Below are 27,266 nucleotides of genomic sequence, written 5' to 3' on the forward strand. Positions count from 1 at the left end.
ATGCTGTAAAATTTGCTTTCCCAAAGTTGTATCTTCCCTGTCTATGAAGCTCGTCTCTTGGCTCGACGTTCCCTATTAACATCTGGAACTCAATGACCACATGATCACTTTTTCCTAAAGGACAGAGATATTTCAGTGATTCTATTACATCGGGTTCTTTGGTGAACAGTAAATCTAACCTTGCTGGTGTGTCCTCACCTCGAAACCGTGTCTCTTCTTTGACCCATTGCGTCATCACATTATTCATTATTATATTTAATAACATAGTGCCCCATGAATCCTCGCCGCCTCCCGAGTACCATTCCTCCCAGTTCACCTCTTTACAGTTAAAGTCACCCACTAAAATTATATTATTGCTTTTCTCAACAATTTTTTGCAAATAGATAGCCATATCTGACAACATCTCACGGTATTCGTCATCCTTCCATGCTCTCGTCTTTGGGGGAACATACACTACTGCCATATCTCTCTTAACATTCTCTCCAGTTTCTAATTTCATATATATCACTTCAGCCCTGCCTTCTCCCATTTCCACAGTATCTACATTTATGTTGTTCTTCACTGCTATCATCACTCTTCCTCCCTTTTTTTCCTTCCTGTCTTTTCTCCACAGTTTGTATTTACCATCTCCCAAATGAACATCAATATCTTCTCTTAATTTGGTCTCTACAAGGCACATGATATCAGGTTCATGTTCTCTCAAGAAATCGTTAATTTCGATCCTTGTCGATATGAAACCATCAACATCAGTATATATCACCTTCAAATTATTTCTGACGTTTTTAATACCCTCTTCTCTCCTACTCTCTATCCGTAAAACTTCCTCAACTTCTGATCTTTCACAGCCATCCCCCTTAGTTTCCTTCACTTCTATTTCCTCAAATACCACTTCCTTACTTTCATATCCAATACTCTCCAAAAAAAAGTATTATATTCTTCCTCTGTCCTCTTATCATTTTTTCCCTTTGCTTCTTCCTTTAATGATTTTAAAACTTCTCTTTCTTCTTCATTCAGATCTTTTCTTATTATAATATTTTCCATCCCCGCCTCTTTGCTTAATTTCCAAGTCACTTTAAGTATCTCATTTATTACACTTTCTGATGTAAACTTTACTCTCACTGGTCTTGTTTCCCCTTTCTTATACGGCCCTATCCTCCTTACTTCCTCAGTTTCTTTTACTCACTTGTCTCCTTCGGGGTCAATCTTGCCTAATATTCCTCTCACCAGGTTCATGTCTCTCTCGAGTCTTACGAACCTAACCTTTTCTTCCTCTTCCCTGTTTCCAAATACTACCACACATCTGTTCCTTTCTACAGTTTCTCTCACTATTTTCTCTTTTTTCTTCAGTATTTTCACTACATTTTCTTCCATTTTTTTCTTGTTCATTTCCCTTTCTTCTTGGATGATCTCTCTTAAGCTGACCACTTCTTTCTGTTCTTCTTCTACATGTGCCCACTTTGCCTTATGCTCTTCTAATACATTACTCACCTTCTCCGTGTGTTCAAAACTCACCAAATCAATCACTATGGGAAGAAAAGAGTATTGTAATGGGGTCTATACAGTATAAACCCACACTACCAAAGGCAGTGAGGGGATCCTCTCTTTACCTCAACTGAAATATGTCCACTTGGCAAGTGCATGAACGCAAGTTTGCATCCTAGCCAGTACAGTGATTAATTTGGCAAGTTTCATACAGCTGTATGGCCTCTACATAGGTGTTGATTTTCACATGGTCCTTTTAACTGGGCAATGAATGCTTGAATATACTGCTCTATATATTGTGCCATATACATACACAGTACCAGTATTCTGTAATAGAGTAATAGGTGCAGGGACTGAAGCCTAGACATCTCTCTCTCTCTCTCTCTCTGTATAATATTTATGCTGTATATGGATGTGACAACCCAAATATCCTGTAACTGTGTTGCAAGAAGTCTCACATGAGAGGAGAAGGCTGTATAAAAGTACTTCCTTTCACCTCCAATTATTCATCAGCATCATCACTGTCCGGACCTTGTTTACCACCTAACAATGAAGTGAAACAGGGTTCACAGAGCAAAATAACCAGAAAAAAAAGAGCTATGAAAAGTCTACCCAATTAAATGGCCCATACTAAAGATATTCCTTGTCAGTGTTAAGATTCCATCTCATGCTTACATTACAGATTGCCTCTAACAGCTTGGCTCTTCCACATATACTTCTGTATTCCCTAATTGAAATATTTAACATTTGTTTACATTTTATCACCAGTGATCATAAACCATTTTGTATCCACTTATCATATTTCATAATACTGGTTCAAACAACCTTAATCATAACTTGGAAGCTTTTGAAAGTACAGTACTGAAAAACTGTGGCAATAATCAACAGAACTGATCTGAGAGGTGTAGCTTTGTCCATAAATAAATAAGCGGGTGCTGATGACAATGTACTGACAAAACATATTACAAAATGTTAAAACATAAACTCATATTCAAACACATAGAGAAACCATAAAACCATATAAAAATTTCATGCTGTGCCAAAGTGCAGTGAATATTTCAAGCAGTGACCATGATGCAGGCAATTTTCTGATTCAATGAAAATAGTCTGAGAGCATTTTGCTGATTATGACTTATGGTTGGATTAACATGGTGCAGATGTTAAAACAACTTTCCTCTATACAGTACATAGCAACAAGAACCTTAATGTGAATATGAATATAATAACCATCTAATTCAAAGCAGTGATGAGAACAGTTAATGATTCATGACCATATTTTTGCTGATACAGTGACTTCATTGTCTCTCTTTCTTAGTGATTTATTTTCTATTTTACACCTTATTGTCTCTTGTATACAAAATTTTCTTGTATAACATGTTGTCGTTGTTGCTTCACCCCAGTTTATCTGACTTAGCAGACCCACAGACCACAGATAAACAACTGCTGCCGTGGGCCTGTCCTACAAGTACAGTACAGCACATTCCCCACGTAATGATCCAACACTCCCTGGTGGCAGACAGTGCCTCACAAGGGTCAGACTAAGGTCCTCTGCATGGTGTGGCGCAGGAAAATAAGATGAGGTTTGGCTCCTGAGTGGACATTGCACCTGCTCCATGCAGCATACATAGCACCACCAAGTTCAGACTCCTTGTCAGTACCAGTATATTATGTATATCTGCTTAATATTGCCACAGGTTGCATCAGTAACTTTCAGGAGAATTATTAAGGTGTGGTGTACAAAATAAAATACTAGGAAAGAGTCGTTACAAACTCTGTACTCATCCAGAAATATGGCCTTAACACTCAATCAACTCCAGTCTATGGCAGTGGTGAGAGATCTCACTATATATTCAGTACCACACCATACTTCTACTGCTACCTTTTTGGCAATCCCTTTGGGTTGTGCTGCCTTCACATCAGGAATACCTATGGCACTTTTGTCCTGAAAGTCAGCACACAGAGGGACAGGCCACTAAGTCACTCATCACCAGAGGTAAGGCAGTGCTTGTGAAAGTATCAAGGACAATTTACCATTAAACAGATGCAGCAATGCATGAATAGGCTCTTGAATCCAAGTGGTCCTTCTTAGTTCATTCTTGATGCTACCAGATGATTTCCTTCAAGTTAGGAAAGCCCTCTCATACTTCTAGGTTTATTAAAGTTATATAAAACATTTATATTTATGTATACAGTACTGTTTATTACCCAACAGATGTATTTCTAATGCTCTCACTCCTGTTTCTTTACATCTTATATATATATATATATTTTATATATGAGTACATATACAGTAAAGTCGCCTATGGCGCGGACTTCTATGCCACGGTTTTCTACGACACGGCAAGGTGCCAGACCCAAGAAAAATGAACCACGTGCGTAAACTACCTATCGCGCGGGCACGGCAAGGTTTGAAGCGCGTGGGCAAATTCCCATGGCGGCATGCTCCCCTGTTTGTGAACAAAGATGGCAACCACTTCAGCTCCATACTACAAGTGCTCCTTGTGGACTTTTTTCTCTCTTATGAGGAGGTTAATCTATCTATCTATCTATTGTCAGACACCTCAATCCCTTTTGGGGTGGCCACAAACAAATCGCCTCCATGTTGTCCTGTCCCCCGCCATTTCACTGCCCTGTTCCCAACTCACACCCCCCTCTCTCATATACCTCTCCACCCCATCCCTCCACCTCATCCTTGGCCTCCCCCTCCCTCTCCCCCCCTCTGCCTTACTCACATACACTCTCTTTGTCAGTCTTTCACCCTCCATCCTCTCCACATGGCCAAACCACCTCAGTGTATTCCTCTTAACGCTTCCTATCACATCCACATCCACACCACAACGCTCCTTTATATCCTCATTTGTCAGCCTGTCTCTCCATATGACTCCACAGGTTCCTCTTAAATAACTCATTTCCACTGCTCTCACTCTTGAACTTCACCAAATTCATTGTGTTAAGTAATGAAACATTAATGATTCTTTGGGTATTGTGACTAGTTTATAGGTTTCATTCATTCATTCATTGCCAGATGCCATGTATCCCAAATGGGGTGACCAAGGGCTTAGAGTTAATTGTTTTACAGGGAGGGGCACTAATCCTCCACCAACCCCACTTGACATGTAGGGATGCCAACAGCATCTGGTGTTCCCAGGCAGTCACCCATCCAAGTCCTAACCAGACCCAACGTTGCTTATTTGTTCGTAAAAACTGCTATGAATGGGTTGGTGACGAAGCACCTATCTCTGAGCTGAGACAAAGTATACTGCCTCCCATTATCCTCATCACATATTTAAGAATGATTATTAATATGTTGAATGTGAGTTTCGTTGACACTTGAGCATACAAACTTTATCAAATAAACTTCTTCAATCAGTGCTTGACCAGGCAGCCTCCACTATCTTTAATATTTTGGTCGGTCAGCTGATCTGTGTCTACTTGGCTGAGCTTTTTTTCGCTTGATCTGCAGCGTGTGGTCTTGCCCAAGTAGATACAAGGCTGATCACCCTCCCATTTTTTGTGCCTATTGTTACATGTAATACATGCATTGACTGACTGCTTGATTATGTACGTGTGTAAAGTGGGGAAAAATGGGGAAAAGTGGGGTGAAAAGGGAGACTTTGGGCAAAAGTCCAGAACCAAATTCCATTTTCCCATAAGTTTAGTTATTTGTGTGTCACGGTTTTCTATGGCACAGGCGCGGTCCAGAACCAATTAGTCACGCCTTAGGCGACTTGACCTATATATATACTGTAGATCCCTTGGTTATTGCACACTTGGTTAAAGCAGTTTTCATTATCACTGCAATATAAAAATCTGCACTCCTTCTGTTATCATGCATTTTTTGGCTAAAACACATAATTAGTATGCACCTGAGCTGGTCTCTGCTGACAATGGTGGTGCTGTGTCTATGGTTTCTGATGACTTTGAGGGATTCTAAGATGAGGCCCTACTCCAGGAGTTAATCCCAGGTGGTGGAGACCACTAATTCTTCATCCCTCAGCCTCAGAACCCCTTACCTCAAGCCCATCTAAGGTCTCAGATCTCTCTGTGATAATTGTTTCCTCCTTACTGTGCCCTCTTCATCACTTTCTATTACTCTTACTATGCTTATGTGTGTTTCTGATACCTACCATAACAGTATGCATGTATTTAGTTGGTCTATATTGTTCTATGAGGGAAAATTTGGGATCGCACTTGGGATGCCCGGTACCAATTAGGAATCCCATTGGTGTTGTGCATTCATTTTCGCAAAATTTCACTATCTTGCACCAGGCTCAGAATCAATTATGTGCAATATCCAAGAGACCATTGAATGTGGTGTAAGTTTCCATAACTCAGTCAGAAGTCAATCAAGAACAAACCTTAGCAAGGGTTACACTCAGTCTTATTTTATGCAGTAAGATACAGAACAGTATACAGTAATATTCACTCTCTCTCTCTCTCTCACAGTTATATACAGAACAATAATATTTAGGCAAACTCACTCTCTGTCTGTCTGTCTGTCTCTCTCTCAGCATGCCTAATCACCATTCCCACCATCAAGCCTTACCTTTAACTTCTGCACTTTTCCCTTGAGTGAGGAGTGTGTGCCAATGTGTTGGAAGAGAGAAGGCTTGTAGTGAATCCATACATTGTCCTTGGCTTTCTTGCAGTGCTTCTATTGGGGCCAGGAGAAAGATAGAGAGAAAGAGAGACAAAGAAAATAGCAGTCAATTAAAAATACAGCATATTTTATATTCTATGTGATGGCTAACAATAATCAACAAACTGACTATTAATGTACAACTGTATTCACTATGATGATAAAGATGATGAATGCTGTTTTCAGAACATTATATAATGGCTACTATGTATAAAGTTACACTGCAGATAACAGTTAATCTGTAAAGTAATTATACTGGATTACAGCACAAACACCACAAACAGTTACATTATTAGCTGATTAATGGATTAGGTTCTATGCATTTTATACATAAATCTTGAATTATTAAAATTCTCATTACAGATACACACATGAACATTAATGTACAGTATTTGTAGTACAGTATATTAAAAACAGAACAGTGAAACTGAACAAAATAATAGCTTGTCAAGTGCTTGTAGGTTTTAAAACAAGCTAGTTAAATATCCGAAGGCATGCAAAAATAATGTGGTAGCATACATGCAGAAGCAAAGCAGATGGTTGGAAGCAGGCACAAAGGCACTGAGATGAGGTAGTACTTAACCCCATCAGCCCAAGCAAGTTTGCTTTTGTTTTACTACCTCACGATGCTTTTATTCAGCTTGAGTCCTTTTGTAATGAATGAGTTACAGAAGGCTACTTATATCCCCTTCAGCTCAAAAAGTTTCATCTGAGCTGAATAATATTATCCAGATAGCAAAATTAATACAAAAAACATATCTCAGGCTGCTGTGGTTAAACTGTGAAATCTACAAATTACAACACTAAAGGTTACTACAGGACTTCATTCCACCTATAACCAACAAACTGTAACGGCAAAATAACCTTGAGGATTTCTTATGAATGTTATAAATGTTGAAAAATATAAAATGGTAAAAATAAAACTAGTTCCTTTATCTTATTCTGACCAGGTGAGAACCCCCAACTGCATCATATTTTTTCCAATCATTTCTCTGTTTTCCAATGCTGAAGAATAGGTACAAGAAAAATAAATCTGAAAAGTAAAAATCTTCTGGAATGCATCAAATACCTGTACAAGTACTGTATTGACTTGTGTCTGATATAAGAAGCAAGCCAGTCTACTTAATACTTTAATCACTCAGCCTGTATCCACTTTATAAGAAGGATTACTGACGATGTGCTGATGGAGTACTATGCAAAACAACCTCTCTTCAGATCGGTGATGAACATTTTTATTTTATTCTTGTTATTACCACATGATTTTGTTCAGCTTAGAGGAGTGCAAGTGAAGTAAGGGCATTCTCCTGAAGGCAATATCTAACCTCTCTAGCCTGAAAAGTCTCTCCTCAGCTGGATAAAATAATCTGGCACTTGTGGGAATAAAAGTGAAAAAAAAAAATCATCATACGGAACCACCTAAATTAATCCTGAGGTATATGACCACAAGGTAATACAGTCTATCCTCGTCCAACATGTTTTTCGCTAACACGAAAATGGTCTAACACGGTACAACTTTCCAGAAGCACTATCGCTTCTGAATGTGATGATGCGAAATAGGGAGGTGAGTATGGAAGAAGTCACTGCATGATAGTACTGTACTGTGATCCCTACCCTGACATATGGAAGCGAGACGCAGACCTTGCTAGAAAGGAACCAGTCAAGAGGATGAGGTGGAGGGATGGAGTTGAGAAGTATATGAGGTAGGGGGGAGTGGGTTGGGGGAAGGGCAGCCAAATGGTGGATAACAGAGCTACTTGGAGGCGTTTTGTCTGCGGCCACCCTTTATGGGATTAGGGCATCGGCCTATAGACAGACAGATAGATAGACTATTGCTTCTAACATGGCCATTGATGAAGCTAACATGGTTATTTGAACTGGGTGGGTGGTGTTGAGATGAATCACAGGAACACTGCCTTGCCAACAGGCGTCATCTACCTCCCAGCCATTCACACTTCAGCATTCTTGCTGCTGCTGAACTCCAGGAAGAGGATATCCAACACCAACAGGAAGATGAAGCCATGGATAACATAGATGATGATGTGAGAAGTGTTACAAGTGCTACTGATTTTGAAGGATTTTAACCAGTGTTCTCCCCTCTACCTCCTCTCCGACATAGTGTGTTTCCTCTTATCCTCCAATAAGGTAAATAAAATGAGGCTTTTAACTGTAATAATACACTTTTATAATTTTCTGAACCATATCAATGCTTTCTAGGAGGTTAAAATTCGGGGGTATAAAAAAATTTTGCACCACAAGGGGTGGAAAAAGTGACCTTTGGGCAGGGGTGCAGAAGGAAATAGGGTGTTTCAAGAGCCCCTGTAGCATGAAATTTTTCTAACATGGTAAGGGTGTGGAAGCAATTAACCGTGTTAGAGGAGGACGGACTGTACAATAAACAATCCTATCTTCAGCGCACTAATTCAATCTACATCCCCCAAATTTTTTACACTTATAATCAATTGCACAAGATGAATGAGTAATGTTTCACCTAGGCTTCATTTGTTCCCAAGAACATGCTATTTTTGGACTGTATAAAACAGCTTGATAAGATTGGCTAACGTTGAAAGGTTGAGCTCCAATCCCGATGTTCAGCTAGGCCAGATACTGAATTCTTCTAACTACACACCATGAACATTTTTTTCATTTAAAGCAATGTATTAGGCTATGGCACTATTTGCATCACGTACCATTGTATAACTGAGAAACATCTCACACAGAGGCACTGCAGTACATATTAATATCTACACATTAGTAACCATGATCACCATATAAACTGTAATTACAGTACACATAAAATATGAAACTTTTTCAAAGAATGTGACATGGAAACACTGCAAGTTATACATGAGAGTTTGACCTGAAGGTATACCTGTTCAGTTTCTGACAAGGTATCTAAAATTTACTGTACTGCAAGCCTCCACCTTGTGCTACATTCTGATCTAATGCAGTACTAATTCAATAGTAATCTGTCTCTGCTACTCTAATATCTGCAGGATTCTGGTGCTCTAGTGGTATACTGGTGTGAAGATAATGTGACGTGGATGGATTGTGTCTTGAAGCGGCACCTGGGAATGTTTCAGTCTTGTAATGCCAGCAGTGGCACAAGCCAGTTACCTAACTGCACATGTTCTGGATCACAGTATATTAACCTAGCTCCAGGCCACTATACCTCAATATGATAGTATGGAACTCAGTGTTAACCTTCTACAGCATCTAAATCAAGAATCTAAACTTGGATAAACCTGGTGCAAACAAACAAAATATCAGAGAGAGAGAGAGAGAGAGAGAGAGAGAGAGAGAATATGAAATACCTGTGGATGAGCAGAAACTGAATAAACAAAATACAGTATTGGCACACTGTCAGCTAATAAGGTACATCACTGTAAACTTGCACTCATTACTTACCCTGGCCAACTTCACACAAAATCAAACTGAGTTCCCTGGCACAATACATACATTGTACAATTCCAGTCTGTATTTCTCCATCTGGTACCTAATCTAAAGTAATGAATGTACAACAGACACACTTATCAGGTATGATAAATCATCCATGTGACCATATGTGAGAAAAAATTTATTGCTTTAAATATGCAGTGCAACATAAGTGTTTGCATACTGTGTGTAATATGAGACAGCAAAAAACTTAAACAACTAAAGCACAGATACTGATGTAAAAATGAATACCAACAGTATTCCTAAAATGAGTACCAAAAGCATTCCTACGAAGTTATCAATTCTCTCAAGAACGGCTGGGTTAACGTGAACTTTCCTCCTATTTTTAAATTACTCTTAGCTCATGTGACAGTTGTTAAACCCTGTACAATAAGAGACTCACTGACACCAACAGGTTGCATTAGGCACCATGAGGAAAATGAGCAAAGACATGAAGTCATCATGATTCTTCTTTGTTGAATTTACAATACAATCTATCTATCAATCTTTCTATCTATTGCCCAATGCCTTAATCTCATAAAGGATGGGAAAAAAAGATCCCTGGTGCAATAAGATCAAATTCTGTTGGTATAGCCTTCTGACATTTCCAAGTGATGACAAAACAAGGGTAGGATACCTAGCCCATTATGTCTGCAAGACGGTAGGATCTAAATGTCCTACGACTATCCACAAAGTGGGAGAGAATTTTCCATTCACCAAGTGGAAACCTAAAGCTTAGCAAATCAAGTGGACAGAATCTGAGTAGCTGCTAGGCTAGTTAGATGGGCATACAAGTGTAACTCAACCATGCCAGGGCAAACATGCCAATGACCTTATCCATTGGTATCATCAGAAGATTAAAGCCTGGATATTCTGAGTGAGTCTGCTGAGGTCAGCTACCCCAGCCTCTGATGACTCCACTTCCCATTGCAAAAGGCACTTGTACAATCCAAAGCCAGGAGCACACACAGTGTACCTCAAACAGTGGGTCCTCAAGAACAGAGACAGACAGACAAGACTTCAAGTGAAGTGATGGTAAGGACATTCTATGCAGCTGAGGAAATTACAACCGAGTGTGGGGAGTATCATTTGACGTAAGGACTTGGGGAGTGTGATGAGTAAGGATGGAAGTTTGGAGGGTGAAGTGCCTGAAAGGGTACAACAAGGAAGAAAGGTTGCTGGTTCCTTGAAAGCAGTGATAAGAAACAGGGAAGTGTGCATGGAAGTGAATAAGTTACTACATGACAGTATTGTAATACCAACTCTAACGTATGGAAGTAAAGCTTGGACGTTGTTCGAAGGACACAAGTCAGGAGTAAGAGTAGTGGAAATGAGTTATTTAAGAGGAGCCTGTGGAGTCACATGGAGGGACAGGCTGACAAATGAGGATATAAAGGAACGTTGTGGTGTGGATGTGGATGTGATAGGAAGCGTTACGAGGAACACACTGAAGTGGTTTGGCCATGTGGAGAGGATGGAGGGTGAGAGACTGATGAGGAGAGTGCATGCAAGTGAGGTGAAGGGGGGGAGAGGGGGGGAGGGGGAGGCCGAGGATGAGATGGAGAGATGGAGTGCAGAGCTATATGAGAGAGAGGGGTGTGAGTTGGGAGCAGGGCAGTGAAATGGCAGGGGACAGGGCGACGTGGAGGCGATTTGTTTGTGGCCACCCCGTACAGGATTAAGGCGTCTGGCAATAGATAGATAGACAGATAGACATAAACTACCACTTTATATCCAACTGAAAATTCCAATTGATTTACAAGTGTTACTGAATAAATCTGACACTTCATGATACTCCCTACCTTTGAGTACAGTCAGAAACTTTAGGGTTTGGTGAAGTAGAGAGTCAGACAAGATGAAAGACTGAATGATTCAAGAGAGGTGAAACAAGAGAGTTAGAAGACATGGAGATGCAAGGTGGAGTTACAAAGATGTTGCAAAACATCAATAAAGCATGGAGATTAGCCACGCATCTAGAAATATATGTTCTGCAGCAAAGTTGAGGTGAAACTATGAATCTGAAGATAAGACCCATGGAACTGAATGCTCTGCGACAATGGCAATGACAAGAGCAGTCAGTCAATTGGCTTTGTGTGAGAAGCATAAGGTCTATTGTTTGTTATTCAGTGAAAGTGACACTTAAAGTAGATAAAGTTTCTGAGATGCAAAACAAAGACTGCAATTATGAACACTTCAAGACTGCTTAAATGATGCTGGAAGAAGATATGATGAAATCAAACACAAGGAATCCTACCTTGCACAGCAGCACCTGAGCCCTTAGAGCAGGGTGTGTCTCATTAGGTCAAATGTAACTTACTGCTAGCCCAGCCATTTTGAATGCATTTCATATATGGAAGTAACCAAACTACAAATCTCAACCTACAGGGTAACCACAGCTTCCACTTTCAACACTTCGGCAGTAACACCCAACGTCCATACCAAATAAATGCTAGATCTATCTTATGCAAGGCTGGTGTGATGGTATAAGTGGGGATGTTTTTAAGGTATGTCAGTGGGTCTTGTGGAGGACCTGTACATTAAAGCTTGTTTTATCAAAAATCAAGTCCTCTGACCCTTCCCTGCTCCAACCTGAGGTCAAACTCACATATTTTGAACAGCAAATCATTTCTCTAACCACTTGACTTCTGTGATGTTGCAAAGACGTGTGTGAGTAGAGTTCAAGAGGCTAACAAGACTCACACACCAATCATCATGGGGGATGGTAAAACAAAAAGGATACAAGTCCTCTTTAAATGTATTGTGTTTTTATGATCTTTATGTGCTCACGCATGGTGTATATGAAGCCACCATGTGGTACTGAACAAGTAATGCAAACTGACCCAGTATGCCAAATTCTTTTCTAACCTGAATAAGATCCAACCTGATTCAACCCAGTTGATGGCCAAGTGTAGTCAGACTGGTGAGTTGATTTTACTAGTAACCAGGGAGACTCATTTCTACTGTATAACTAAGGCCCATCAATTTCATGCACCTATAAATCAGTATTCAACTTGTGGGAGTGGCTCAATTCCATCAGGTGAAAACAAACTGACTAACAGCTATCATGGTGAATGACAAAACAACAGGGATGCAACTCAAGTTCAAAAGTATGGTGAGAGTTTTTGTGATACATATGCCATTATACAGTGTGGACAATAATACCCAAACAAGACACTGTGTAGATATAGGGTTAACCCTTTCACTGTGATGATGTACTTTCCACTTTAATCAGGCTACAATATTACCAGACAATTAGGAAGGACCTTTCATACTGACGAAGTTTTTGATGGTTGTACGTAACCCTTCAACTTCAGAAAGTCTCTCCTAAGCTGAATATATGAGGTCTGTCCAAAAGGAAACTGAATTCTTTAAATAGCTCGCAAACCTGCAAGCATAGTGTGATCGCGACAGGAGCACTGTGTACTGTCACCTTTGATCTTCAGTCTAATACTAGTCACATCATGCCACGTCACTTAGTCACTAAGGTACAAGCGCTTGAGTGAATGATCAAATGCGTTTTGTGCACTTGCAACAAACTGTTGCACACTGGACAATGCTGGATCTTGAAGAGCAATGTGTTTACTTTATGTGTAATTCTGTTTCCGATTGCGAAAAACTTTTACGTGGGTTTACAACTACGATGTCAAAACAAAAAGGCGGTCACCATAGTGGGTTGGAGCATCACCACCATGACCAAAAAAGCATGTCAGGGTCACAAAAAAGTGAGGGTGAAGCTGATACTTTTTTTACTGGAAGGGTCTCGTTCATCATGAGTTTGTTCTGTGTGGTCAGTCAGTCAACAAAAAGATTTACATGGACATCTGGAAGTGCTTGAGGAAGGCAGTATGAAGGATGAGGCCTGAGGTGTGGACAAACAAAACCTGGATGATACACCACGACAATGCACCTGCTCATGCATAGCTCCTTATCTGTGACTTTTTGGTGAGGCACAAGAAGACTATCAACCCCAAGCCACCCTGCTCTCCAGATCTGACCCATATAGACATTCCCCCCCCTCCCCCCCCCTAAAGTTGAACCACCCTGAAAGATCACTGATTTCAGATGACGGAAGAGCTAGAAGAATATTTGCCAAGTGCACTAAACACATGTTCACTAAAGTGCATGTACCTTAAAGATTAAGTGACATGGCATGGTATGGCTTGTGTTAGACTAAAGCTCAAAGTTGTCGCTACACGGCACTCGTGTCGTAATTATGCTATGCCGGCTAGTTGCTGTGCTATTTAAAAAGTTTGGTTTCTTTTTGGAGAAGCCTCGTAAATGTCTAGAGGTAACAAGAGTAAAACAGAAATTACATCATCATGCTGAAGTAGTTTAAAACACCCTTTCTTGCATTACTTGATCAGCTTCTATACATAAGCAACATATAGTACCACAGATGTCTGTAAATTTCAAATAAGTAGCACAAGTATAAATTAGTCTGCTGCAGTCTTTATATACCATATGACTTTTTTTTTTTATAGAACAGTATTGCCACAGACCATTCTAAAAGAATAAAACAAGAAAGAAAGGAAAGACGACACTACAACAATCAGATAATAATATACGGTACTACTGCACAAGATTTTACAAATCACGATAAAAGATAAAGAGGCTGAGAGCATAATTATTGCAAAATTAGAACAACTACAGTACACTGACATGAATGATACAAAGAAAATGGTGATCAGAAGTGCCTACATAACTTAAGTTCTAGGTGACATTCTGCCTTGATTATTACAATTTAAGCAAATAAACACTTCTTGAAGCAGTGAATGCAACACTGTTGTCTAAAAGCCACATACATCTACCTAGCACAAAAACATCTGGATTTAAATTTAACCCCTTCAACTGGTAATGTCTACTTCATTATCTTCTTGTTATCTCCAGACAGTTTTATTCAACTATGTACAGAGTATTTAAACTGGAGGGGTTTGATACAGCCTTCACAAACCTCTTCAGTACCAAAGGCCTTTCCTAGGCTGAATAACAGTCGTCTGGATAGCAAGAATAAAACAGAAAGGACAACATCAGACTGAGGGAATTAAAAGTATGACTTATACAAAAGGCAATGAAGAAGGCTGGGTAAAACATTGAACACAACTGGTATATAAACAGCTTTCATGTTCTGATGCAAATACACGTTTACATAAAGTCCTCATTATGTGTTGGGGATTTATGTTAAAAAAATAAATAAATAAATAGCAACTGGTAATGTAGACTGAGGTAAAGATGTAAACTGACTTTATCAGTAGCAATGGATCTTCAGTAGGCAACTTCTTTGCAATTTAGTATGGAAAAAAAAAAAAAAAGAACTTAAAGAGGCAGTGTATATAATGAGGACTTACTGTATATATGCAAAATAAATAAATAAATAAATAAATAGATAGATAGACAGACAGATAGATAGATAGACTGATTGACAGAGATACAGATAGACAGATATAGATACAGAAAGACAGATATAAAATTGTATGTATGGTTATAAATAAGCAGAATGCCCACACATATAAAACAAGTGCAGAATGGATGATGACAAGTAAAAACAATTTTAGCCCCAATTCAATTTCCCAAATTTATAACTGGTGGGGAGAACCTGGTCAAAACACTCTGATCTCACTAAGGACTTGAGTTCAGGGAGGAAAAGAAGCCCCAGATACAACATACTGGTCTCCTGTACCAGAAGAGCACAATGCTGCTTGCACACAAGTGCTTGGCTGCAGAGGGATGCCTGCATGCAGTATCACTGATATAACCAGATAAGTCTGTTACCCAAGTATAAAAATATCCCTCAACTCCCTCCCTATCCCTCAAAAGTGTGACACTGGGCTGCAGGAGAATGGCATCTTCAGCCTGCACTATATCAGGCTCACATTCAGATAAGCCTGAGGCCAAAACAATAACAGTGGATTACAGTATCACACCCATACACCACTAAAAGAGAAGCTTCCAATCCCCAACTAATCTTCTTTTTAATCGTTTTGCATTAAATGGGTGTATTAAGTTAACTATTTAGGCTATCACAAGGTAATTTTCTTCTCTATCAAAGTGATGAAATAAATCTTATTTCACCTTTGGACTGTTAGAAATTCCCTCAGTTGAATAAATTTATCTTGATATTGCCTGAATAAAATGCCCAAATTTGTCCATGGGTTAACTGCCCCTTTGATACAGAATAAATACAAGAAAGATTTCTTTCTTTGCAAAAAAAAAAAAAAAAAAAAAAAAAAAAAAAAGAGGACCACAAAGTGAAAAATGGCAAAACACAAATAAACAACAAAGGCATGATATTAGTGCTAACACAAACACACAAACCAACATATTTAAAGATGGTCAAACACAAGTGAAACAAAAAATGGCACTTGACGAACAAGGAGTGAAGCAAAAAAAAAAAAAAAAAAAAAAAAAAAAAAAAATGCAGATATGGCCAAAACTGAAGATAATTCTGTGAGGTGAGTCTAAACATACCGATGACTGGTCAAAGCGACACACTTTGTTCTGTACAAGGTGGTCGAGGAGCCAGTCACATGGTTTATCATTGTGGAACACCAGCAAGAACGTCACCAGGGCTGATAAGTCGACAGTCTTGAACGTCTTCCCTGTAAATGTTAGTAACAAAAAAAAAAAAAAAACATTCAAGGATGAAATGCTGGCAGCAATACAGTTTGTTCACCTCAACTTGTTGGTGATTTTCACCTTTTTGCAGTTTATTTACCATAGTTCAATGGCTGAATATGGTGTTATATCCTTTCCACAACACTACAGTACAGTACTTCATGACAAGCACCACACTTGCATTCTACTGTTAAACTCTTGTTATGGCTCAGCATTCAAGATGGAAAGACAGTAATTTTCTGCCAAGTTAATGTGAACAGAGTATAATCAGCACGGCTTTTCAGGATGAATTACCTGTGAAACTATCATCAGTGACATACAGTACAGGCAAGCTTAAGCAGCTAGGTTTCCAGGATAACTCTTAATGGTTTTTACATGTGACTACAGTGCAGTACTCCTGTCACAAGTAAATTTCCACCAAGATAAACTTCAAGACAAGAAAGATTTTCTGTTGGGAAAACCTTTGAGAAAAATGAAAAGAGTTTTAAGTACCGGTACACAGATGCTATGCTAAAAAATAGTACTGAAAAACTGTATGTGTAATGTTGCAAGCATTTTCAGTATAACAAATAAACTTAACTTACAGTCATTATATACTTCACAGATATTATACTGAAGTTCTTCACATAATCATAAATATATTGTACTTTATTAGCAGATGAAGTAATACCACTGTTAATGGCACTGATATTAAACAAATGATGATCCTATCATCAAGAATTTTACTAAGTTCTCCATCCATCCATTCATCATCCAAGCCTATGTCGCCCTATGAGAAGTGTAGGAACCAGGGGCTAGGCAAGTTGGTCCTGGAATTTAAGATGAGAGTGACCAACCTCACTCACCCTTGAGAGGGATTACGTGAGCAATAAACCCCAACCACCCTTTGGACATAAACCTGAACCAGCTAAATCCAATTGGGGTGTCTTAATTACCCAATAAACCACCAGGTGCCATAATTTGGTTATATGGTTACCACCCGGCATAGTAAATGGTTTCCTGGTGTACAGGAAAACATCTGGCTTGTCACTCAGTGTAGAGTCACGTGTAGACAGAAAGAAGAGGAAAGAAGGAAGAGAGGAAAGGGCAGGCACCCAAGAGCGGCACTACATTGAGTGAGTGGATTATTCTCACTATTAATAAATTTATAACACAGACCCAACAGAAAAAAAATACTCTAATGTACAATATCATTTTCATGAACATGGTATAAAAAAAGAATCCAAATATCTACGTACATATTTCACACATGAAAAACTTACAGTGAAGAATCTATCAATGGTAAGATAAGCAAACCCAATCCCCTCCAAATCCTACTGTTTACTGGAAATAGCTTACAAAACAGTGAATGATAAATAGTACTAAATACATTCATAACTACACTTTTACCGGACCCTACTGAACCATCTTTCAACTTCCTCCACCAGTATACAGTATACTGTTCAGACATTTTAACTTTTTTTTTTTTTTTTTTTTTTTTTTCCCAACAAATGAGCTTACTCTGGAGACATTTCTCCCTTGTGCCATACAGCAGATGGCAAGGAGAAGCTAAGTTGCCAATACAATAACAGCATCAGAGATATCCAATATTTGGAAACTGGAAAAACTGCACTAAAAAGAAAGATATAATAAGAAAATGAGATTCTCGAAACAGACACCGATTATCTATAAAGCATATGAGCTACCAGTCCTTCCAAGAACACAGCTTACACTGGTTATTACTATAATAAACTTCCACAATAAAACCTCATGATCAGACTATATTACATCAGACCTATGCTCTTAGATGACACCTTAAACCTCCCAGGCTTTCTTCTCTACATCAGACTCATTCCATTGTAACTGAAGTAAGTCTACAATATTCAGTGCTTAAGTGTTCTGTACAGGAATAATTTTGGCTTTATACAGCATATAACTACTAACCCATTAACTTTGGTGATATCGTTTTCAGTTTTTTCTTTGCTACTTCTTGATTATTTTCTCCAACTATATAGAGTGCCCTAGTAGGGAAGGGGATGGTGAAGACTACATCAAACTTTTCCAGTTCCTAAACTTTCCTCAAGAGAAATAACATTGTCTAGAGGCAGCAAGACTTAACTACAAAAACAAACATCATCAGTGTGAAGCTGACGACTTATATTTTTGCAATGGATTATGAAAGACTACATTACTCAGCACTGGGAACCTCCTGAAATCTAAGGGGCAAGCTTCATCAACAGGCAGATGCATTTCTTCAGCATCATTAACTGTACTGCATCCAGAATTATATTACTATGCATACTGTACTTTATTGTCTCAGACTTATATGTTCATACTGAACTTTTTCAAATAAATGTATTGGACTATAGTCTGATACTTCTGTTACAATGAAGTCAAAGCTCATTAGTATTATACAGTATTTCTGATTTTATCAGACTGGGTCTTCCCCTAATTAGTCAAATACAGTGAGGTTTTACTGTACTGTGAAGAGTACATTAAGACATATGATCAAGGTAGTGCAGCACAGAGAATTCGTTTATTCAAAACAGATATCAAGAATGTTGTCATGAACTGACAAAAAAGCCAACACAGAGATAGTTCCAACAAAGAGATAATATGAATTAAAATCATCATCAGTGCACTAAAAAAAATGAGAATGTTGATAACCTTTGCTCACAGATAACAATGCCAAAGCACACGTTGAGTAAACAGTAAATTGGAAATCTTCAGCCTATGTTTTACAGCAATTAATTACGACAGGCCAGGCATCCTAATGACATTTGCTCAGATATACAGTACATGCTTAGAAACCCTGAATTTAACATGAATCATGCAAAGTATAGACAGAAAGAATCAGGGCACCACAGGGGAACACAAACTGTACCAACTGCCAGAAAAGATCATTAATTCTCAGCCACAATTAAAACATATAATGTATGGACTGTGTATAATCAGCAAGTATTTTGTCTGTTTCTCACAGTATGTGCACACTAAGAAATTTACAAATATATCTGAGTAAATGCAATGATAATCTTAGCTGTAACAAGCACTTCAATCTGGAATGGCTTTCGCAAGTGATACTGTATCCTTCATTAATGCTAACAGTCTACTTTCTTTATTCTTTCTTCAGTGTTATATCTGTAAACACCTGAAAACATTTGATCTGTCGCAAAATCATTACAAGGAGTTGTATTTAAAAAAAAAAAAAAAAAAAAAAAAGTTGTGCACGGCCAAAAATGCTGAAAGAATATCTTTCCCTTTCAAAAAGTCACTGTGCTTCTGATGCAAACAACACTGCCCCGGGCATCTCAAGAAATCCAAATGACATAGAAGCCTGAATAGGCTAAAATACGAAGGTATGAGCATATACTGCTCATCAAAAGTTTATGTACAGGTCTAAAGAATCATTAAACAGTGAATCATTGATAAAATTGTCCAGGCTGGTCCAGGTATGGAGGGAAAGATATCAAGTACTATACAACACCTGTGCACACTAGTGTGGGATGCACTAGAGAGAACTCCATCAGTACTGTACTATCCATCTATTTATCTATTGCCAGACTCCTCAATCCAGTAAGGGGTGGCCACAAACAAATCGTCTCCATGTCAACCTGTCCCCCACCATTTCACTGCCCTGCTCCCAGATCACACACCCCTCTCTCATATACCTCTCCACTCCATCCCTCCATCTCATCCTTGGCCTCCCCCTCCCTCTCCCCCCCTCCACTTCACTCACATACACTCTCCTCATCAGTCTTTCGCTCTCCATCCTCTCCACATGGCCAAACCACCTCAATGTGTTTCTCCCAACGCTTCCTATCACATCCACATCCACACCACAATGCTCTTTCACATTCTCATTTATCAGTCTCCCTCTTCATGTGACTCCACAGGCTCTTCTCAAATAACTCATTTCCACTGCTCTCACTCTTGACTTTTGTCTCTCCAACATGGTCCAAGTTTCATTTCCATACATTAGAGTTGGTATCACAATACTGTCATGTAGTAACTTTTTCACTTCCATGCTCACTTCCCTGTTTCTTATCACTGCTTTCAAAGAACCAGCAGCCTTTATTCCTTGTTGTACCCTTTCAAATACTTCACCCTCTGAACTTCCTTACTCGTCACACTACCCAAGTACTTAAATGCACTCACATTTTCCATTTCCTCCTCATCCAACCTCACTGTACATTCACTGACTTCACTTCTCTCGAAGACCACAACTTTACTCTTCCCTACATTCACCTTTAGATTCCATTTCTTACACAATCTCCCAAACCCATCAAACCAAGTCTTGCAGCTCCCCTGCATCTTCACTTAACAACACAGTATCATCTGCAAACAACAGTACAGGGAGTTTCTAAACACTGCCCTCTCTCATTAGGGCTACTCCAACATCCACTGCCCTATCTTGTATCTCTTTTATAACCCCATCCATATACAGCCTGAACAACCATGGAGACATGATACATCGTTCAATCCAACCTTCATATAGAAAATTTCACTCAGTTCATTACCCACACAGACTGCAGCCTCAGCACCCTCATACATACTCTTCACAGCATTCAGCAACTTCCCATTTACTCCACATAATCTTAATACTTTCCACAATCCTTGTCTGTCCACCCTGTCATATGCCTTCTCCAAATCCATGAAGGCTGCATACAACTTCTTCCCATTCTCTAGTAACTTTTCCACTAAAGATCTACGAATGAATATCTGATCTACACAACCTCTTCCCTTCCTAAAACCTCCCTGTTCTTCTCCAACTATTTCCTCTGATATTTCCCTAACTCTGTCAATAAGTATCCTACCACATACAGTCAATCCTCGTAAATCGCGGCAATTTGGGTCTGGACCACTGCCGTGATTTATGAATTCTGTGATTTATGAATAATAACTCTTATGTGAAAATTAATTTGTTTCTGGACTTGGGCCAACCCGCCCCCACAGCACCCTACCTACAATTATCTAGGCACCATCAAACACAAACATACAAATTTAGGAATATTCAGTGCATGTATTAAATAGAAATAAGCAATGTTAAGAGATCTCACCTTAATCCTATGACAAAATTGCTTAAGTGAATGGAATGAGGTGGTGCTGGGAAGAACTTGGAACCTCTCAGCATGAGGTGGGGGTGCTCCCTCATGCTGTTCTCCCATCTCCAGCTCCTCTGCCTCCCTCAGGAACCCCTCAAAGTCTGCCTCAGAGATGACAGATGCTAAGTCATCCATGCCCTTAGTGTGTGAAGAGCCAGGCTGTGGTTCAGGCTCAGCTTCTGCCCTTACCCGGGCAAAATAGTGGGTGATGAGTTCCTGATGTCTCTCATTAACTCTGTGATTATGCAAGTCCTTGTAAAAATGCACAGCTTTTTCTAGGTAACCAATACTCTCACTACACCTTTCCTCATCATGTTCAATGGATTTCACAATCTCCTTGGCCAAGTCTATGTGAACAAGCAAATCACTGAGCTCCTTCATAGAAGGCCCACCATGTTCCTGCATATTCACTTCACTCACTTCAAGGTTGGTCTGCCTTTCCAAGTGCTCGTCGTCTTCTATAACAGCCTCCACGACAGCCTCAGCATCATCAACCTTCTCAGTAATCACGTCCATTATGTCACTAGCTGGTTGCTGGGTTGCGATTTTCAGTTTGAATGCCATGGTTTACGGTTCCCCTTGGAAAAGGCCCACTTGGGTGTGTAGGTCCACAATTTTCATGACTTAACGGTGATTTAAGGTTGCCAGCAGTCTGAGGGCCACTTAGCCGCGATTTACAAATCCGTGCTTTATGAACACGCGATTTAGGAGGACTGACTGTAATTTTCCTATTACACTAAGAAGACAAATGCCCCTATGATTACCACACACTTCTTTTTCCCCTTTTCCTTTGTACCGTGGAATAAATATACCTGACTTCCAATCCTCTGGGTCTCTACCTTCCTCCCAGGCCAATCTGCACATCTTCCACTTCCATTCTACTACTATCTCTCTCCCATGCTTCAGCATTTCACCACACTCTCCATCAATTCCTAGGACTTTCCCCATTTTGACTTTCTTCTCATGCTTCCTACTGATTTCTTCCTCTCTTCTCACACCCCTCCATCTCCCAGCCATTCCCCACCCACTTATGCTTGCACTACTTTCATTCTCTATGTTTAACAGCTCCTTAAAGTGTTCTTTCCATCTGTAAACTTTTTCTCCTTTCTCCACTAGCAATCTACCATTTTTATCTTTTGCTCCCTAACTAACTTCTATATAACGCTGTCTAACTCTCTTTACCTCTTTCCAGAAAAATTTCTTACATTCCCTCCACTTTACGAACAAATTCCTTCCAAATTCCTCATCCATTCTCTTTTTACTCTCTCTTAGTAATCTTTTTCCTCTCTCTTCCTCACTGCCAATAACTCTCACTTCCATCTCTAAACTTCCTCCATGCCCCTGCTTCCCATCCACTCACTATATGCTTTCTTCTTTTGTGCAACAGTTTGCCTCACCTCCGCATTCCTCTATGCTGTTCCTTGCATCTCTTTTCGTCTTCTCTTTACTCCACACACCTACTATGCTGTGCAGATATCTTCTGTGAATATCTTGCATACACCTTCCACATCCCCCAACTGCTCCAAGTCGTATTTACCCAATCTCTCAACTCCTCTCTTATCTTCTGCCTTTTGTTATATCCTCCTGCAACCTTTCTACCATCCTTGTATGGACTATTTCCCCTGTCCTTCCCTCCTTCTATTCCTCCACTGCATTAGAACCATGACTTTTGCCACCACAAAGTGATGGTCAAAAGTCCACTTCCCCAACTTCTATGTTCTTGCATCCATTACATACCTTCTCATTCTGTCATTCACACACACATAATCAATCATTGCTTTCCGTTCATTCAGTGCATCACCCACCCATCGCATCAGTTACCACTTATGCCTGTGTATCATTTTTTGCCTAAAGAGGGTATTGGCTACCACCAACCCCTCCCCACACAAATGTCCACTAGAGCACTGCAATTCTCATCCACTTCTGCAGGCACACCCCCACTCAACAACTACTCCATCCACCTTGACATTCCCTACTTTTCCATTCATATCTCCAATCAAAAACACTCTCTCATTCCTTTCAAACTTTTTCACGCACACTTCTACATTTGCCCAGAGCTCTTCTTTCACTCTGCTTGCACAATCTTGCATCAGAGCATAAACACACACAATTGCCCACATCTGTAATCCTACTTTCAGTCTTACCCACACAATCCCTGAACCAACTGATCCATACTCTCTTATATTCTCCTTCCATCTCTTGCACACAACAATACATACTCCCTCTTTTGCTGTCTCATTCTCACCTACTCCCATGCATATACCCCATCCATACTCCCACTTTCACACTCTTACCGTCCCATTTAGTTTCAGTCAATCCACATACATCGATTTTTGCACCCTCAAGCACCTGGACAATCTTCCTCTCTCTCACCTCATCATTCGCACCCCTTACATTTCATGTCGCAATGTGTCCCACGTCCTTTGTTTGGTCCTTAGTCATTACCTGTTGGTCAGACCTGGTTCAAGGCTTCTCATTTGAATTATTAGTTAGTTGTTTTCTGGGTACTGTACGGGAAGAAAATAACTCCTAGTCAGCAGCATGGAACTGCCAATGGGGGGACTAAGGGAGAGGACAGTATGAGCCAAGAGAGAGCTTGATGGGGAAACGATCACTAAAACAATTGTATTCCAATACCGACCAATGAAAATGGAGAGAAACTGAAGTTGAGCAAAGGGACAGATCCAAACATGATAGGGAATGAGTACAGAGATCAAAGTGAGTAGGGGTGCCAGTGTTAAGGCTAAAAAGATCTTGAGGAGAAAGAAACTGTTCTAATAAGCATCCACTAGTGGTGATCACAGAGGCACGCCACAGGGAATGGTAGCAAATGAAGTCACCAAGAAGAAGAATCGGAAGAGGATGGGAATGAAGAAATGAGCCAAAGTTAGGAAAACCAAGATGGAGAGAAGGAGACAAATGGAAAGTGCTAACAGTGATTCACCAATGGAGAATGACACAAGCAGAAGTACAAGGGACAGAAGAAGAAATAGGAAGAGGTTCAAAGGGGACATCACTGGAGGAAAAGAAGAGCGGTGTCATATGAAGGAGGGGACCTAAGAAAAGTATAGCCAGAAATAGGAACCTGGGATGTACAAAGAAAGGTTTCTTGAAGAGAGATAAGAAGAGGATCATGGGAGAAAATAAGAAAACGAAGGTCCATATGATGGGTACTGAAGCCTCTTATATTCCACTGATGGAATGCACAGCATAATGGCATTGTTGGTTGGAGAAGGAGGAACACTGGATAGGCTGGACAGTGGAGGAAGGGTGGGAGAGACAGGAATATGAGCTGGAGAGGATACAACGGCACGTTTACTTCTGCTGGCTCAGGGAGATAAGGGAGGAGAAGAACGGGAGTATACTGTATGGGATGGAGGTGGGGTGGAGGGAGTAGAACTAACGAGAGATGGAAAGAAAGAAAAGGAATCAGGAAGACAGGCAAAAGTGGCAAAAGACTTTGAGAGAGGTTCAGAAACAGAGACACTGAATAAGCTTGAAACCTGTGATACAGAAGTGGGTCGGGTCACGTGTGCATACAGGATGCCAGAGGAATGCCCCAGGCAACATTCTTGTTGGAGGGTAAACCTTGTTTCCTATTGGATATGGGACACTTAAACTTCATAAATATAAGCAGGGCATGTTCTGACGGAGGCTGAATGATGCCCCTCACAGTTTGGGCAGGACTGGAAGGTCGATACACAAGTGGATGCTAAGTGTCCAGCCTGTGAATAGCTGGAGCAAAGAGCCTGTGACCATAAGTACTTTGCTGGATGGCCAAAACAATAGCAGGAAGTGCACTGACAAGGGGGAGGAACATATTCTTTGACAGAGAGGATTGTGTCTCCAATAATAATGGAGGAAGGAAGATCTCAAGATTGAAATAGAATGGAGGAAGATCTCAAGATTGAAATATAATGGAGGAAAGAAGATCTCAAGACTAAAATACTATTCTAGAGATGTTGGCTGGTTGCTGGAGACATCCTCAGGGAGGGATTGTGTAGCAATGAACTGAAAAAATCTGCTGATTTTGTTCAGAGAAAATGAGTTTGATGTCTCCTGTGCAGTAAGTGAAGTTTCTATTTCCAAAACACAAGAAAGAGGGAAGACAGACAGTGCCTCTTGTTGAATTCAACTATACATCTGGAGAGACTGAGATCTGAGTGCCTGATGAGTCAACTAGTGATATAGCTCTTCCTGCCTGATTTGCATTTTGTACTCTGGGGAGACAAGAGCCATTGAGTTACACAAAGAAAGTGATATTGAAGCCTACCTGTCGTAACAGTGAGAGGTGAAGCGAGAGGTCATCTGCTTAGGAACTTATGTTAAATTTTGAGACCAGGTCTGGGGTCCAAAGAGAGAGGTGGTCAAGACAGGGTTAGTGAGTTGGGAAACAGTATGAGGATGGGACGAGGAAACCGAAGAAACAGAATGGGTAGATGGAGGAGGGGGCGGGGCCAGATAAGGTTCAAAATTTGCTATAGAAGATAAACAGGTAGATAAAGTTGTACATGGATGAGACTGTGAGGCAGGAGATGGCATCGTTCAGCAGGATGAAACAGTAGAAATAGCCACAGAAAGACCAGGAAGAAAAGCCGGGGTCGCGATCAGAATAAAAAAAATAGGAAGAACCGGGGAAGGGGGAAACAGATACAATTTCCATAATTTCCTTTAGGAGGAAAAAGGCTCACCATGACTGTTGCAAAGAAAGTTGTTTGGGTGGAACTCGGAGTCCAGAGGCCCAACCAATAAGCAACGTAGGGATCAAGCTCCAAGCATGCACTCCCTACCCTACCCAAGAAAAGATTGCAACATTATGTGGGAGAGCAGTCTCCCAGCACAATGATGGGCCACTGGCTATTGGCTAAGTATCCTACCACTAAGAAATAGCACCCCTCGATCCGAAAGTTGGAGCCCAGCAGCAGTTCCGCCCCTGCAGAGGTCCACCTCCGCAGAGGTCCACACACAGGATGGTGCCAAACCACCATGATCCCTACAATTTGCTAGCCCAAAAGCCTACAAACACACTCTAAACCTTCCTGTTGCACCATTGATCAGAATTTTGATGAATGTGGAAAATTCCTCACTAAAGCCAAAAACAGCATAGACAGGCTAGGGGAAAAGGAAGGAAGATGCAACAGTTGAAGAAATAAGCCTTGCAAAATCAGTTGAGGCAGCAAAATGGACCAAAGGAGAGGGGAGAGGGAACAGCAGAGTGAAGATGCAAGTGTGGAATCCACCTAGCAACCAAACTTCCAAACATAAAGGAGTTCATTAAGGTACTCTGCTATGGCCACCCTACACATCGTCCCAACCAATGTCTCCAAAAACCCCCCCAAGACAACAACGTGCAAGGAAATGGGGGGGGAGGGATAAGGAATCAAGAGATGCACTATTTTCTTTTTGTAAGTTGCTACCATGGTGAAGTAAAAATTTTCTCATTTTCTTTTCATACTTTGTGTCTTTAGGAAACTTCATAACTACAGCAAATGAATAACATTCACAGATGTGAAAAAAAAGAAAGAAAGAAAAAAAAGGAGGTAATATTGTCAGCATTCTCAAAAATGGCTACTCATTAATCATTTCCTCATTTCATCAATCATTTTAACCTACCTGTACCCCAGCTAGCTGACAAGAAACCAACCACCTAAAGCTTGCTTAAGGTAATGTTATTCATTAAACTGAGGGTGAGATGCATAAATGGAAATGAGTAGAGAGGAATGCAGGTGACCAGTTATGCAAGTTATGTAACAAACAGGAGACAGCATGGACAAACAAATGTACTCAATTTACTAACTATACAGTAATTAGTGGGTGTTGGATATAAATAACTATATTCAATACCCACCAATACATTATGAGGGGAAAATAATTTTGCATTAAATCATTTATTTTGAGTAGAAATGCATGAATATACAAATCTTTCACTGCCACCCTGTCTTTGGTAGCAAGCAATCAGCTGGCTTTGTTTACAACCGACTGATGTGCTTGGCATGGTAATCACTCCATGTTCCTTGTGT

At 40.1% G+C, this 27,266-nt stretch overlaps 1 protein-coding gene across 1 annotated transcript in view; it reads right to left on the reverse strand.

The window, feature by feature from the left end:
- Window positions 1-27,266, reverse strand: part of Mgat4a (alpha-1,3-mannosyl-glycoprotein 4-beta-N-acetylglucosaminyltransferase a) — a 174,491-nt gene that overhangs the window by 7,489 nt on the left and 139,736 nt on the right. The window contains exons 10-11 of the mRNA XM_080283193.1: window positions 16,019-16,149; window positions 6,029-6,136 (exon numbers count right to left, since the gene is read on the reverse strand). Of these exons, the coding sequence (XP_080139319.1) occupies window positions 6,029-6,136; window positions 16,019-16,149 (239 nt within the window). The remainder of the gene's footprint in view (window positions 1-6,028; window positions 6,137-16,018; window positions 16,150-27,266) is intronic.

This window comes from Coenobita brevimanus, chromosome 96 (genome assembly GCF_032717465.1).
Source record: "Coenobita brevimanus isolate Jiangsu-jjx chromosome 96, ASM3271746v2, whole genome shotgun sequence".
Classification (NCBI taxonomy): Eukaryota; Metazoa; Arthropoda; class Malacostraca; order Decapoda; family Coenobitidae; genus Coenobita; species Coenobita brevimanus.